General features: G+C 45.7%; 1 protein-coding gene across 1 annotated transcript in view; it reads left to right on the forward strand.

Annotated features, from left to right (window-relative positions):
- bbs9 (Bardet-Biedl syndrome 9) overlaps positions 1-15,000 on the forward strand; it is a 177,853-nt gene that overhangs the window by 15,994 nt on the left and 146,859 nt on the right. Inside the window, 5 exon segments of the mRNA XM_082150880.1 lie at positions 636-819; positions 1,458-1,587; positions 6,744-6,925; positions 8,388-8,464; positions 9,157-9,210. Of these exon segments, the coding sequence (XP_082007006.1) occupies positions 636-819; positions 1,458-1,587; positions 6,744-6,925; positions 8,388-8,464; positions 9,157-9,210 (627 nt within the window).

Genomic DNA, 15,000 nt, shown 5'->3' on the forward strand with positions numbered 1-15,000 from the left:
GTCTGCTTCTGTACCTGACTCTGTGTGTGTGTGTGTGTGTGTGTGTGTGTGTGTGTGTGTGTGTGTGTCTGTCCAGGCCGAGTGGACACTGGTGTTAGGAGAGGAGGCTCATGGTGTGTGTCCTGTCCAGTGTGTGTGTGTGTGTGTGTGTGTGTGTGTGTGTGTGTGTGTGTGTGTGTGTCTGCTTCTGTACCTGACTCTGTGTGTGTGTGTGTGTGTGTGTGTGTGTCTGCTTCCGGACCTGACTCTGTGTGTGTGTGTGTGTGTGTGTGTGTGTGTGTGTCTGCTTCCGGACCTGACTCTGTGTGTGTGTGTGTGTGTGTGTGTGTGTGTGTCTGCTTCTGGACCTGACTCTGTGTGTGTGTGTGTGTCTGCTTCTGTACCTGACTCTGTGTGTGTGTGTGTGTGTGTGTGTGTGTGTGTGTGTGTGTGTGTGTGTGTGTGTCTGCTTCTGGACCTGACTCTGTGTGTGTGTGTGTGTGTGTGTCTGCTTCTGTACCTGACTCTGTGTGTGTGTGTGTGTATGTGTGTGTGTGTGTGTGTGTGTGTCTGCTTCTGGACCTGACTCTGTGTGTGTGTGTGTGTGTGTGTGTGTCTGCTTCTGTACCTGACTCTGTGTGTGTGTGTGTGTCCAGGCCGAGTGGACACTGGTGTTAGGAGAGGAGGCTCTAGATATCTGTGTCCCCAACACTTCTCCTCTGATGTCCTCCATCTTCGTGCTGGGCGAGAGGAATCTGTTCTCCCTGAAGGATAACGGTCAGATCCGCTTCATGAAGAAACTGGAGTTCAACCCCAGCTGCTTCTTGCCCTACGCATCAGGTGAGACACACGCTTCACACACCTGTGGCACACGGAAACATTACATTCATTTTTAAAAACAAAGTATTTTCTTATTATATTACAGTTGATATTAAACTCTCCACACCCCTGTTAACACAGCTGGTCTTTGTGTGTGAAAAAAGACACATCATTTCAGAACTTTTGCACCTTTAATGTAAAAAATGTAGTGCTGTCAATCAATTAAAAAAATTAACTTGATTAATCACAAATTTTGTCTGCGATAATTTTATAATGTAATAATTTCACAATTAATATCAAAATTGGAGTATCACTCAGTGAGTGTGTGTGTGAGTAAGTGTGTGAGTGTGTGAGTGTATGAGTGTGTGTGTGTGTGTGTGTGTAATATAGTGAGATCTGGAGGTCTGCTGGTGTGTAAGTGTGTTCAGTTCCTCATTGACTTCATGTGAGTCCCAGAGACCACAGAGCATCTGAACACACTTCCCACTTCCCTCTTAACACTCACTCATTTTCTTCTGTCCTCAGTGTGTGAGTGTGTGTGTCTGTGAGTGTGTAATCCTTCACACACTCATTCATCTTCTTCTGTCCTCAGTGTGTGAGTGTGTGTGTCTGTGAGTGTGTAATCCTTCACACACTCATTCATCTTCTTCTGTCCTCAGTGTGTGAGGGATCCACCAATGTGCTGATGTGTAACCATAACAACATGCTGCTGGTGTACCAGGACTCGACGCTGAAGTGGGCGGCTCAGCTGTGCTGTGTGCCGGTGACCGTACGCGTCGCCAACTTCCCGTAAGAGACCGCTAATCTGGCCTTAATCTCAGTAAAGGTGGGGTAAACCGATTCTGAAATATGCTGTTGGCCAATGTTGATGTTTGAAATCAACCAAAACTAACACACCCCTTCTTCATTGCTCCGCCTCCAAAACTCACACTCCAATCCTAACAGCTGAGTCGTCCCGAACCCCGATCCCCTGAAAGCGAGTCGAGTGCACTAACAATAACACTAAACACCGTATTCACTAGCATTCGCCAAGGCGACTCTCACTAACTAGCCTCAGTTATATTTGTTTATCAGGGCACAAGTGCTTCAAAAATAATGCTTCACGAAAAATAAAGCGCAGATGATGAACGAATGACAAGGAAGCACAAAAAATGTACGTACAGCACACAATAATATCTATAAACAAGAGATGGTTGTTAGTTGCCAACAGCAAAGTAGCTCCAGACACACAATGACACTCAAACCCAGTGTTCCTCAGTGTTTCTCAGTGTTCCCCAGTGTTCCCCAGTGTTCCTCAGTGTTCCTCAGTGTTCCCCAGTGTTCCTCAGTGTTCCTCAATGTTCCTCAATGTTCCCCAGTGTTCCCCAGTGTTCCCCAGTGTTCCTCAGTGTTCCTCATTGTTCCTCAGTGTTCCCCAGTGTTCCCCAGTGTTCCTCAGTGTTCCTCAGTGTTCCCCAGTGTTCCCCAGTGTTCCCAGTGTTTCTTAGTGTTTCTTAGTGTTCCTCAGTGTTCCTCAGTGTTCCTCAGTGTTCCCCAGTGTTCCTCATTGTTCCTCATTGTTCCCCAGTGTTCCCCAGTGTTCCTCAGTGTTCCTCAGTGTTCCTCAGTGTTCCCAGTGTTCCTCAGTGTTCCCCAGTGTTCCTCATTGTTCCTCATTGTTCCTCATTGTTCCTCATTGTTCCCCAGTGTTCCCCAGTGTTCCCCAGTGTTCCCCAGTGTTCCCCAGTGTTCCTCAGTGTTCCCCAGTGTTCCCCAGTGTTCCCCAGTGTTCCCCAGTGTTCCCCAGTGTTCCTCAGTGTTCCCCAGTGTTCCCCAGTGTTCCCCAGTGTTCCCCAGTGTTCCTCACGTGTTCCTCACGTGTTCCTCATTGTTCCCCAGTGTTCCTCAGTGTTCCTCAGTGTTCCTCACGTGTTCCTCAGTGTTCCTCAGTGTTCCCCAGTGTTCCTCAGTGTTCCCCAGTGTTCCCCAGTGTTCCTCAGTGTTCCTCAGTGTTCCCCAGTGTTCCCCAGTGTTCCCCAGTGTTCCTCAGTGTTCCTCAGTGTTCCTCAGTGTTCCTCAGTGTTCCCCAGTGTTCCTCAGTGTTCCCCAGTGTTCCTCAGTGTTCCTCAGTGTTCCTCACGTGTTCCTCACGTGTTCCTCACGTGTTCCTCAGTGTTCCCCAGTGTTCCCCAGTGTTCCTCAGTGTTCCCCAGCGTTCCTCAGTGTTCCTCAGTGTTCCTCAGTGTTCCTCAGTGTTCCTCAGTGTTCCTCATTGTTCCCCAGTGTTCCCCAGTGTTCCCCAGTGTTCCCCAGTGTTCCTCAGTGTTCCTCAGTGTTCCTCATTGTTCCCCAGTGTTCCCCAGTGTTCCCCAGTGTTCCCCAGTGTTCCCCAGTGTTCCCCAGTGTTCCCCAGTGTTCCTCAGTGTTCCTCAGTGTTACTGCCCAGACATAACCCTTTATTTTCCAGTGATATTCTTATGAGCTTTTCTCTTTTCTATTGTGTCTCATCTCTATTTCTGCAGTCTTTATTCAAATCTCCCTCTTGCTCGTTCTCTCTCCTCCACCGTCATACTGCTGATTGGCTACACGTCTGTTGTTGTGTCGGGTCCGACTAACTTCCAAACAGCATATTTCAAAAACGACTTACCCCACCTTTAACCTGCAGTCTTCATAGAAACACCTGACAGTCATAGCGTATCAAGACAGAATGAACAACATAACATCCAAACAAAAACAAAACAAAAAAACCACCCCCACCTATCAACCTGCAGTCTTCATAGAAACACCTGACAGTCATCACCGCCAGCGGGCGTTGTTCAATGGGACGGTCTAATTGCTGCCGTTTCTTATGGTGTCACCAAGCGGTAACCTTCCGTTCTCTCTCTTGAATCACACTGAAGTGACTTAAACTGCAGTTCATCCACTGGCCACTAGAGACAGGCTGCAGAAGAGACTCAGTCCCATAGACCTCCATGTTACAATGCCCAACTTTACAGCAGAAATAAACATTAACAGTCTGGTGCTAAAAGTGGTTTTGGTCTATATTACTACATTTTGCTCTTCATGACGACTGTGAGGGGGGGAATTTTTTATAACTCAACCGTTTAAATCAGGGTTCACCAATCTCGGTCCTGGAGGGCCGCTGTCCTGCAGAGTTTAGCTCCAACCCCAATTAAACACACCTGAACCAGCTAATCAAGGTCACACTAGGCATACTAGAAACTTTCAAACAGGTGTGTTGGAGCTGGTTGGAGCTAAACTCTGCAGGACAGCAGCCCTCCAGGACCGAGATTGGTGAACCCTGGTTTAAATTATATTAAGCCTTAAAGTTCTGCATAATTAAGGGCGTGGCCACTTGATTGACAGGTTGATTGCCGCTGATGTCACTACTAGCCGTTTGTCTGTTGTCTGTTAGCATCACGTCACCTCAGATAATCCGCCTCGCTGCACATTTTCGTTTATCCGGGAGTGACGCTGCCAAGATGGCGACGGCCGGCTCCGCCCACTTTGGGCTTCAGAAACACTATGGGTGACGTCATGCACACTACAAACATATGGTTTTACAGTCTGTGGGTGTCGCGTAATGATGTCATCTTTAGTGGTCGACCGATATATCGGCCGATATTTGGCATTTTTGAAATATCGGCATCGGCCGATACGTTTTTGAGAACACCAGCGGCAGAAGAGAACGGCAACGGCAGCTCCTCTGATCACACAGCGCTCACTCACATTCTCCGTCTTCATTAATGTACGATCTCTGTCAGTCATATCTAATACTTTGTTAGACAGAACTGGTAAACAAAGAAAGTAAATGGTATGCGAAGTAAGTAAAGTGTTTGCTTTTATATTATTTGTAACAGAAAAGGTAAACAATCAGGCTAAAATACTTTCTCATTTGCCGTCAACATTCAGCAAATGCGCATCTACGTCATTTAAACAAATCTCTGAATATCTAATAAACATTTAATTTCACAAACCTTGCTGATTTAATCGAATCCAGCTGTGATATCTTGTGAAGTGTGCATTACTGTCTGCGAGTGACGGTGCGAAGTGAGTGAATGCGAACAGAAGATCAGCTTCACAGGAGACGCCATCGAAAAACTTTAAATCCTTCATTTTAAAATATGATTTATAACCAGTCGCCAACTGTGTCATATTCATATCTGTGATATATCCAGTTGCCAACTGTGTCATATTCATATCGTTTTCACTGTGCTGTATGTAAAATTAGCGTTACCTTGTCTTTATTTGAAAAAATATGATTACCAGCACGAGATTACCAGATTACTGAGTGCCCTGTTACAGTGTTTACCTTCTTTTTATTCACGTATTCATATATTTCTAAACAATTACTTTGTGAAAAATACTGTAATAGGATTGCAGATTCAAGAAGTTGCCATCTAAAGTATAAAAGCATGTTTATTTTAAAGATTTGTTTTCTAATTTATTTATAATTTATTAAATATTGATTAAAATAAATATATATAAAAATATCTGCTTTATATCGGCCATCGGCCCCCCTGCTCTCTAAGATATCGGCATCGGCCATCAAAAAACCAATATCGGTCGACCACTAATCATCTTGTAACTCGGTGTCACACTGAAACATTCAAATAAAGCCATAACACATATAGCTAAATAAGATTATTACGTTTCATTCACTTAAGTTGATGACGTTTGTCGTCAGTGTTTCGTTCTGTGAGGGTGTGTGTCGAACAGCATACGGATACTGGAACTGGCTTGTTTTGTTGTCCACAACGGAGCGCTGGAATACATGAAGAGATAATAGATGCTGATACTAATCAATGAATACTAAAGAAGTTTTAAAGGCGGTAAACCTTCATGTCATGTATGAATATGTTCCTCCAATCTGTAATAAACAGTGAGGAACCAGGCCTGATGTCCTCCAGCTCTGTGTCTCTGAAGCGCTCAGTGTGTGTGGGACGGTTTGCTCAGAGTGGTTCTCATGCGACTGGTAACAGATACGCCTGTGCAGCGAGTGTGTGTGTGTGTGTGTGTGTGTGTGTGTGTGTGTGTGTCCGTCCCGCACGGGTCACGCTCTCTCACAGTCTCGCTCCTGCTGGCCTCACATTAGAAGAGCATCTCTCAGCACCTCTGAAATGAGTGTCTCGCTTCACATCTCCAGCACACACGCTTTCTCAAACTTCACTGTATTAAAGATTAATAATAACACGCATAGTTAGGATAGCAGAACAAATGGGCTTATCAGGGGAGGAGAAAACACTGGTCCAAATAAACTCCATCAAATGGTGTTAGTTAGCAGAGGCGACCCAAACCAGAACGCCAGGATCCTCCTTTGCCCAGACATGTCTGCTGTGTTTAAATGGATGTGCAGCACTTCCGGTTCGGGGAACGTCCACTCAAACACACTGAAACAAATCACCTCAAATAATAAGATTTCACTACAAATACTTCTAATCCGTTAGTTGGACTGAACAAGTCGTACAATTACAGTACAAGTAGGGGTGTCACGATTCCCTCATGTCACGATTCTGAACTCTCGATACCGTATTATTGTGATACTCTATACTGATATATTATACTGTAATATTGCTGTGAAAAGACTTGTTTTAGATTTAGGGTGAACAAACTTTTATTTTATTTTTATTGGCAGTATCTGATTGTTTACAGTTTAATGGACATAATTCACGTCAGAGCTAAAAAGTGGATAGACAAAACTATTCAGAACGGATTATTAGTCTGGCATCGTGTTTGATCGCCACCAATCTGTCGTCGTGACACTGTATTTAATTTAAAACAGTTTTAAAACACTTTTCTCACATGCATACAAGTTTTCCCAGGCTGATATTAATAGAGAGACTACATGGAATATTTGTGCTTATGAATATTAATTTGCGACACCACAGGAGTGAACACAGCATGTAAATGTTAGCTGCTATCTGTATTGCTGTGGTTACATGTGTGTGTGTGTGTGTGTGTGTGAGGGAGCTGAAGGGTGTGGTGGTGACGCTGAGCTCTGATGGACGTCTCCACTGCTCATACATGGGAACCGACCCGTCCTTCTTCAGCGCACCTAAAGTGGAGGCCCGAGAGCTGAACTACGAGGAGCTGGACACTGAGATGAAGCGGCTGCAGAAGCTCATCCGCGAGGCCACCAAAACACAGGGTAGTGTACCACACACACACACACACACACACACACACACACACACACACACACACACACACACACACACACACACACACACACACACACACACACACACACACACACACACACACACACACACACACACACACACAGGGTTATCAGACGAATAAAGCTCAGACTGATACCAAACTCAGTGCCTGATCGAAGCAGAGCTGGTGGGCTTTTGTCTATGACCGGGTCAGCATTTTACTTTCTTTATATGTGTTTAAGCTAATACTTTAGCAGAATATAGTAATGTTTTCCACCTTTGAATCAGTGCATCTTTACTGCTAACCATAACGATAACCATAGAGTCCAGATTAACACAGTTTAAGGAGAAAAGTCACAGCTGAATATAAGTCACACCACATCAAAATTGCTTTGTTGAGATTGAGCGAAAAACCTTTTGTTCGTTTTTTTTCGTTCTTGATTGTAACTCGACACCCTTGCCTCATTTAGTATTCGCAGTTCTTTGAATATGCAAATGAGCCCCGCCTCCACTCACTCACTCAGCTCAGAGATCCACTGGTTGACGATCACACGTTGATCTGATTGGTTACAAGGTAGTTTGTGACGTCAGAAACACCAGCGATTTCAAAGCGTGTGTTTGAGACTGTATTTGGTTCACTGCAGTTTTAAGGAGGAAATACTCAGCAATGCTGTCGACTTATGAACTTACACATGGTTTGTCTTAAAGCATATTAAAAACACCACATAGACACATAAACAACATTAAAACCTTGAGTTTCAACACAGGGGGACTTTAAAATTGTTAAAATGTTATGGTATACAGAAAAAGTAAACGAATCTAAATCTAAAATAAACATAAATCATAGGGGCATTTATTATAAACTGCACTTATAATAAACACCAAGCCTAAACGAATCTAAAGCGAAACTGAAACCTTTTGTTAAAGTTGAACGTCAGGAAAGATAAAAACTGAAACCACAAGATAAAACATTTCTGTAGGAACCAGTCAGTTCTGAACCACTAATATCTGTCTGTTGTGTAGACCGATATGAACTCATTCACAGAAATCTAAAAACATAAAGATAATTAATGATTTTTTTTATTTAGACAAAAAAACCTTTTCTACTTTACTGCATAAAGGATGTGAATATAGGGGTTAAAAGTGAACAAGAGGATGAAAATATTCATTTGTATAAATAAATACGCTGCAGAAAAGACAGAAAAGAGACAAACATGGCTTTGAGCTTCACATGGGCACAACATGTTAACATGTGTCTGTGTAACTGTACGTCTGGTTGCAGGAGTCAGGTGTGATGTGATGTTAGTAATGCTGGATCTGATATATTTCTGCGTGCTTTGCATGATATAAGTTGGAGCTCATTTCAGTTGATTAAAAATGAACTTATATTCCAGAAAGTGTGTGTCCTGTCCTCGATCTGAACGTGTGTTTGTGTGTGTGTTTGTGCAGATATCGTGCCGAGGGCCGAGACAGAAGAAGAGCTCAGTGTGACCGCTGTCGTCTCGTCTCAGCTCGACCAGCTCTCGGTACAAACACACTATATAACTCTATATGCTAATGCTAATGACTGAAGGCTACAGTGAGACACACTGAACACACTTTATTTATCAATCTTTCACACACAGTCACACAGATGAAGACACACCGTAGACGTCTATTACTTTTACATAAAATAATGAATTATATTATAATATCTTTTTTCCAAAATGAGGACATCCTTAATGTCCCTGAGAGGTTTTGTTATGTTTAGCTCAGTTTGAGAGCTATATTTGTCCTTATCCTAAAGTGAAGGAAACACACACGCTTCACTAATTAAAAGAAGCCACATCACTATTATTGAAGCTCGTTTCCACTACAGAATAAAAAATACACAAAGTAATTGCAACATTTTAATATCTCAATATTTGTTTTAATTGGATTGTCTCGTGTATTTCTCAGTTTTAAAGTCCAAATTGTGAGACATAAACTCGAAATTGCAACAAAAACAGTCATTTTTAAAAATAGAATTCTTTTATAAATAATCCAATGTCTTCAGACTGAATCTGACCCTAAAATAATTTCATTTTTTGTTGAATGTCTCCAACGAAAGGTTTTGTCAAATTTATTGAACTTGCAGGAACAGTTTTGTCTCAGTATATAGTCCATACACTCTCTGTGAGTCTGCTGAGCACACAGTGTGATTGAGTTGTGCTCAGTTCTCCATCCTTCTCTCCCCCAGTGTGCGCTGATAGCGGAGATGAACGGCCTGCCGGTGCCATCAGTCTCAGTCCAGGTGAGCATCAGCTCTTCTCCTGTAGCTCTTCTCCTGTAGCTCTTCTCCTGTAGCTCTTCTCCTGTAGCTCTTCTCTTGTAGCTCTTCTCCTGTAGCTCTTCTCCTGTAGCTCTTCTCCTGTAGATCTTCTCCTGTGGCTCTTCTCCTGTAGCTCTTCTCCTGTAGCTCTTCTCCTGTAGCTCTTCTCCTGTAGCTCTTCTCCTGTGGCTCTTCTCTTGTAGCTCTTCTCCTGTGGCTCTTCTCCTGTAGCTCTTCTCCTGTGGCTCTTCTCCTGTGGATCTTCTCCTGTAGCTCTTCTCCTGTAGCTCTTCTCCTGTAGCTCTTCTCCTGTAGCTCTTCTCCTGTAGCTCTTCTCCTGTAGCTCTTCTCCTGTAGATCGTCTCCTGTAGCTCTTCTCCTGTAGCTCTTCTCCTGTAGCTCTTCTCCTGTGGCTCTTCTCTTGTAGCTCTTCTCCTGTGGCCCTTCTCCTGTAGCTCTTCTCCTGTAGCTCTTCTGTATTCTGATCTTCTGTATTCTAGATCTTCTCCAGTAGCCCTTCTCCTTTCTCTCATCTCCTGTAGCTCTTCTCCTGTAGCTCTTCTCCTGTAGCTCTTCTCCTGTAGCTCTTCTCCTGTAGATCTTCTCCTGTAGCTCTTCTCCTGTGGCTCTTCTCCTGTAACTCTTCTCTTGTAACTCTTCTCCTGTGGCTCTTCTCCTGTAGCTCTTCTCCTGTGGCTCTTCTCCTGTGGCTCTTCTCCTGTGGCTCTTCTCCTGTAGCTCTTCTCCTGTAGCTCTTCTCCTGTGGCTCTTCTCCTGTAGCCCTTCTCCTGTGGCTCTTCTCCTGTGGCTCTTCTCCTGTGGCTCTTCTCCTGTAGCTCTTCTCCTGTAGCTCTTCTCCTGTGGCTCTTCTCCTGTAGCTCTTCTCCTGTAGCTCTTCTCCTGTAGCTCTTCTCCAGTAGCCCTTCTCCTGTAGCTCTTCTCCTGTAGCTCTTCTTCTGTGGCTCTTCTCCTGTAGCTCTTCTCCTGTGGCTCTTCTCCTGTAGCTCTTCTCCTGTAGCGCTTCTCCTGTAGCTCTTCTCCTGTAGCTCTTCTCCAGTAGCCCTTCTCCTGTAGCTCTTCTCCGGTGGCTCTTCTCCTGTGGCTCTTCTCCAGTGGCTCTTCTCCTGTAGCTCTTCTCCTGTGGCTCTTCTCCTGTAGCTCTTCTCCTGTGGCTCTTCTCCTGTGGCTCTTCTCCTGTAGCTCTTCTCCTGTGGCTCTTCTCCGGTGGCTCTTCTCCTGTAGCTCTTCTCCTGTAGCTCTTCTGTGTTCTGATCTTCTGTATTCTAGATCTTCTCCAGTAGCCCTTCTCCTGTAGCTCTTCTCCTGTGGCTCTTCTCCTGTAGCTCTTCTCCTGTAGCTCTTCTCCTGTGGCTCTTCTCCTGTGGCTCTTCTCCTGTAGATCTTCTCCTGTAGCTCTTCTCCTGTAGCTCTTCTCCTGTAGCTCTTCTCCTGTGGCTCTTCTCCTGTGGCTCTTCTCCTGTAGCACTTCTCCAGTGGCTCTTCTCCGGTGGCTCTTCTCCTGTAGCTCTTCTCCTGTAGCTCTTCTCCTGTGGCTCTTCTCCTGTAGCTCTTCTCCTGTGGCTCTTCTCCTGTGGCTCTTCTCCTGTAGCTCTTCTCCTGTAGCTCTTCTCCTGTAGCTCTTCTCCTGTGGCTCTTCTCCGGTGGCTCTTCTCTTGTAGCTCTTCTCCTGTAGCTCTTCTGTATTCTGATCTTCTGTATTCTAGATCTTCTCCAGTAGCCCTTCTCCTGTAGCTCTTCTCCTGTGGCTCTTCTCCTGTAGCTCTTCTCCTGTAGATCTTCTCCTGTAGATCTTCTCCTGTAGATCTTCTCCTGTAGATCTGCTCCTGTAGCTCTTCTCCTGTAGCTCTTCTCCTGTAGATCTTCTCCTGTAGCTCTTCTCCTGTGGCTCTTCTCCTGTGGCTCTTCTCCTGTGGCTCTTCTCCTGTAGCTCTTCTCCTGTAGCACTTCTCCTGTGGCTCTTCTCCTGTGGCTCTTCTCCTGTGGCTCTTCTCTTGTAACTCTTCTCCTGTAGATCTTCTCCTGTAGCTCTTCTCCTGTAGATCTTCTCCTGTAGCTCTTCTCCTGTGGCTCTTCTCCTGTAGATCTTCTCCTGTAGCTCTTCTCCTGTAGATCTTCTCCTGTGGCTCTTCTCCTGTAGCTCTTCTCCTGTGGCTCTTCTCCTGTGGCTTTTCTCCTGTGGCTCTTCTCCTGTGGCTCTTCTCCTGTGGCTCTTCTCCTGTGGCCCTTCTCCTGTAGCTCTTCTCCTGTAGCACTTCTCCTGTGGCTCTTCTCCTGTGGCTCTTCTCTTGTAGCTCTTCTCCTGTAGATCTTATGTAGCTCTTCTCCTGTAGCTCTTCTCCTGTAGATCTTCTCCTGTAGATCTTCTCCTGTAGCTCTTCTCCTGTGGCTCTTCTCCTGTGGCTTTTCTCCTGTAGCCCTTCTCCTGTAGATCTTCTCCTGTAGCTCTTCTCCTGTAGCTCTTCTCCTGTAGATCTTCTCCTGTGGCTCTTCTCCTGTAGCTCTTCTCCTGTGGCTCTTCTCCTGTGGCTTTTCTCCTGTGGCTCTTCTCCTGTGGCTCTTCTCCTGTAGCTCTTCTCCTGTAGCTCTTCTCCTGTGGCTCTTCTCTTGTAGCTCTTCTCCTGTAGATCTTCTGTAGCTCTTCTCCTGTAGCTCTTCTCCTGTAGATCTTCTCCTGTAGCTCTTCTCCTGTGGCTCTTCTCCTGTGGCTCTTCTCCTGTGGCTCTTCTCCTGTGGCTCTTCTCCTGTAGCTCTTCTCTGGCTGCGTTTACACTGCGAGTCTTCGTGCACAGATCCCTGTTCACACTCACTCTAGACAGCACTGGAATCAGATATCTGTGACTAGATTAATTCCTAAGAATCGGATCTCGTGCAGATTTTTGTGTTGACACATGTGCAACAAACCCCGATCTACACACACCAAACCCACACCAGAGAACTAGCGCTGATGAACGCCGGCGGTGTCGTCTCCTGAACACGAGATAACTACAGCCGACGTGTGTGTGTGTGTGAATGAGACAACTCTCTATTTCATCTAGATATATTCATATATATTCAACATTCAGAAAGGGAAACGGGACGCTGCAGAAACACACACCGTAAACAAAGCAGCGCTTACCGTTCTGAATATCAATCCTGCTAAACACTTTATTTATTCCACTCTGCTCGTGTTAATATTGAATATTCGCTGAGGAACACTCAGGTTAGATGACGTGACATTAGAACGGTCTTCTGTCTGTACCGGTTCGACTTCTTTGCTCGCTGTTTTGCTATTATTCTCGTGCACTGACTCGTTCATTAAGCTGAACAGCCAATCAGAGTTCCCTCTCTCACCAATGGCCTGACACCGATTCAACATGTCGAATCAGCCGAAACAAAGCCGACGAGGACCAACTTCAGCCGACGGTGCGGAACCGTGTGGTACACACTGAACACACCGAACACACTGAACACACCGAACACACCGAACACACCGAACACACACTGAACACACTGAACACACCGAACACACACTGAACACACCGAACACACACTGAACACACTGAACACACTGAACACACTGAACACACCGAACACACCGAACACACCGAACACACCGAACACACCGAACACACTGAACACACACTGAACACACACTGAACACACTGAACACACCGAACACACACTGAACACACCGAACACACACTGAACACACTGAACACACACTGAACACACCGAACACACCGAACAAACTGAACACACCGAACACACCGAACACACACTGAACACACTGAACACACCGAACACACACTGAACACCCCGAACACACACTGAACACCCCGAACACACCGAACAAACTGAACACACCGAACAAACTGAACACACCGAACACACCGAACACACACTGAACACACTGAACACACCGAACACACACTGAACACCCCGAACACACCGAACAAACTGAACACACCGAACACACCGAACACACACTGAACACACTGAACACACCGAACACACACTGAACACCCCGAACACACACTGAACACACTGAACACACTGAACACACTGAACACACCGAACACACCGAACAAACTGAACACACCGAACACACCGAACACACACTGAACACACTGAACACACCGAACACACACTGAACACCCCGAACACACACTGAACACACTGAACACACTGAACACACACTGAACACACTGAACACACTGAACACACCGAACACACCGAACACACTGAACACACACTGAACACACACTGAACACACACTGAACACACTGAACACACCGAACACACACTGAACACACTGAACACACTGAACACACTGAACACACACTGAACACATTGAACACACCGAACACACCGAACACACCGAACACACCGAACACACCGAACACAACGAACACACACTGAACACACACTGAACACACTGAACACACCGAACACACACTGAACACACACTGAACACACACTGAACACACACAACACACACTGAACACACTGAACACACACCGAACACACCGAACACACCGAACACAACGAACACAACGAACACACACTGAACACACACTGAACACACCGAACACACTGAACACACACTGAACACACTGAACACACACTGAACACACTGAACACATTGAACACACTGAACACACACCGAACACACACTGAACACACCGAACACACCGAACACACACCGAACACACCGAACACACCGAACACACCGAACACACACTGAACACACCGAACACACCGAACACACACCGAACACACACCGAACACACACTGAACACACCGAACACACACTGAACACACCGAACACACCGAACACATTGAACACATTGAACACATTAAACACACTGAACACACTGAACACACACCGAACACATTGAACACATTGAACACACTGAACACACACCGAACACACCGAACACACACTGAACACACCGAACACACCGAACACACCGAACACACACTGAACACACTGAACACACCGAACACACCGAACACACCGAACACACACTGAACACACACTGAACACACCGAACACACCGAACACATTGAACACATTGAACACACACCGAACACACACTGAACACACACTGAACACACCGAACACACACCGAACACACCGAACACACACTGAACACACACCGAACACACACCGAACACACACTGAACACACACTGAACACACACTGAACACACTGAACACACCGAACACACACCGAACACACCGAACACACACTGAACACACACTGAACACACACTGAACACACTGAACACACTGAACACACCGAACACACACCGAACACACCGAACACACACCGAACACACCGAACACACACTGAACACACTGAACACACCGAACACACCGAACACATTGAACACATTGAACACACACCGAACACACACTGAACACACACTGAACACACCGAACACACACCGAACACACCGAACACACACTGAACACACACTGAACACACTGAACACACACTGAACACACACTGAACACACACTGAACACACACTGAACACACTGAACACACCGAACACACCGAACACACACCGAACACACACCGAACACACCGAACACACACCGAACACACCGAACACACCGAACACACACTGAACACACTGAACACACTGAACACACACCGAACACACTGAACACACTGAACACACCGAACACACCGAACACACCGAACACACACTGAACACACACTGAACACACTGAACACACCGAACACACCGAACACACCGAACAC

The sequence above is a fragment of the Leuciscus leuciscus genome, assembly GCF_965113295.1.
Source record: "Leuciscus leuciscus genome assembly, chromosome: 20".
NCBI classification, from domain to species: Eukaryota; Metazoa; Chordata; class Actinopteri; order Cypriniformes; family Leuciscidae; genus Leuciscus; species Leuciscus leuciscus.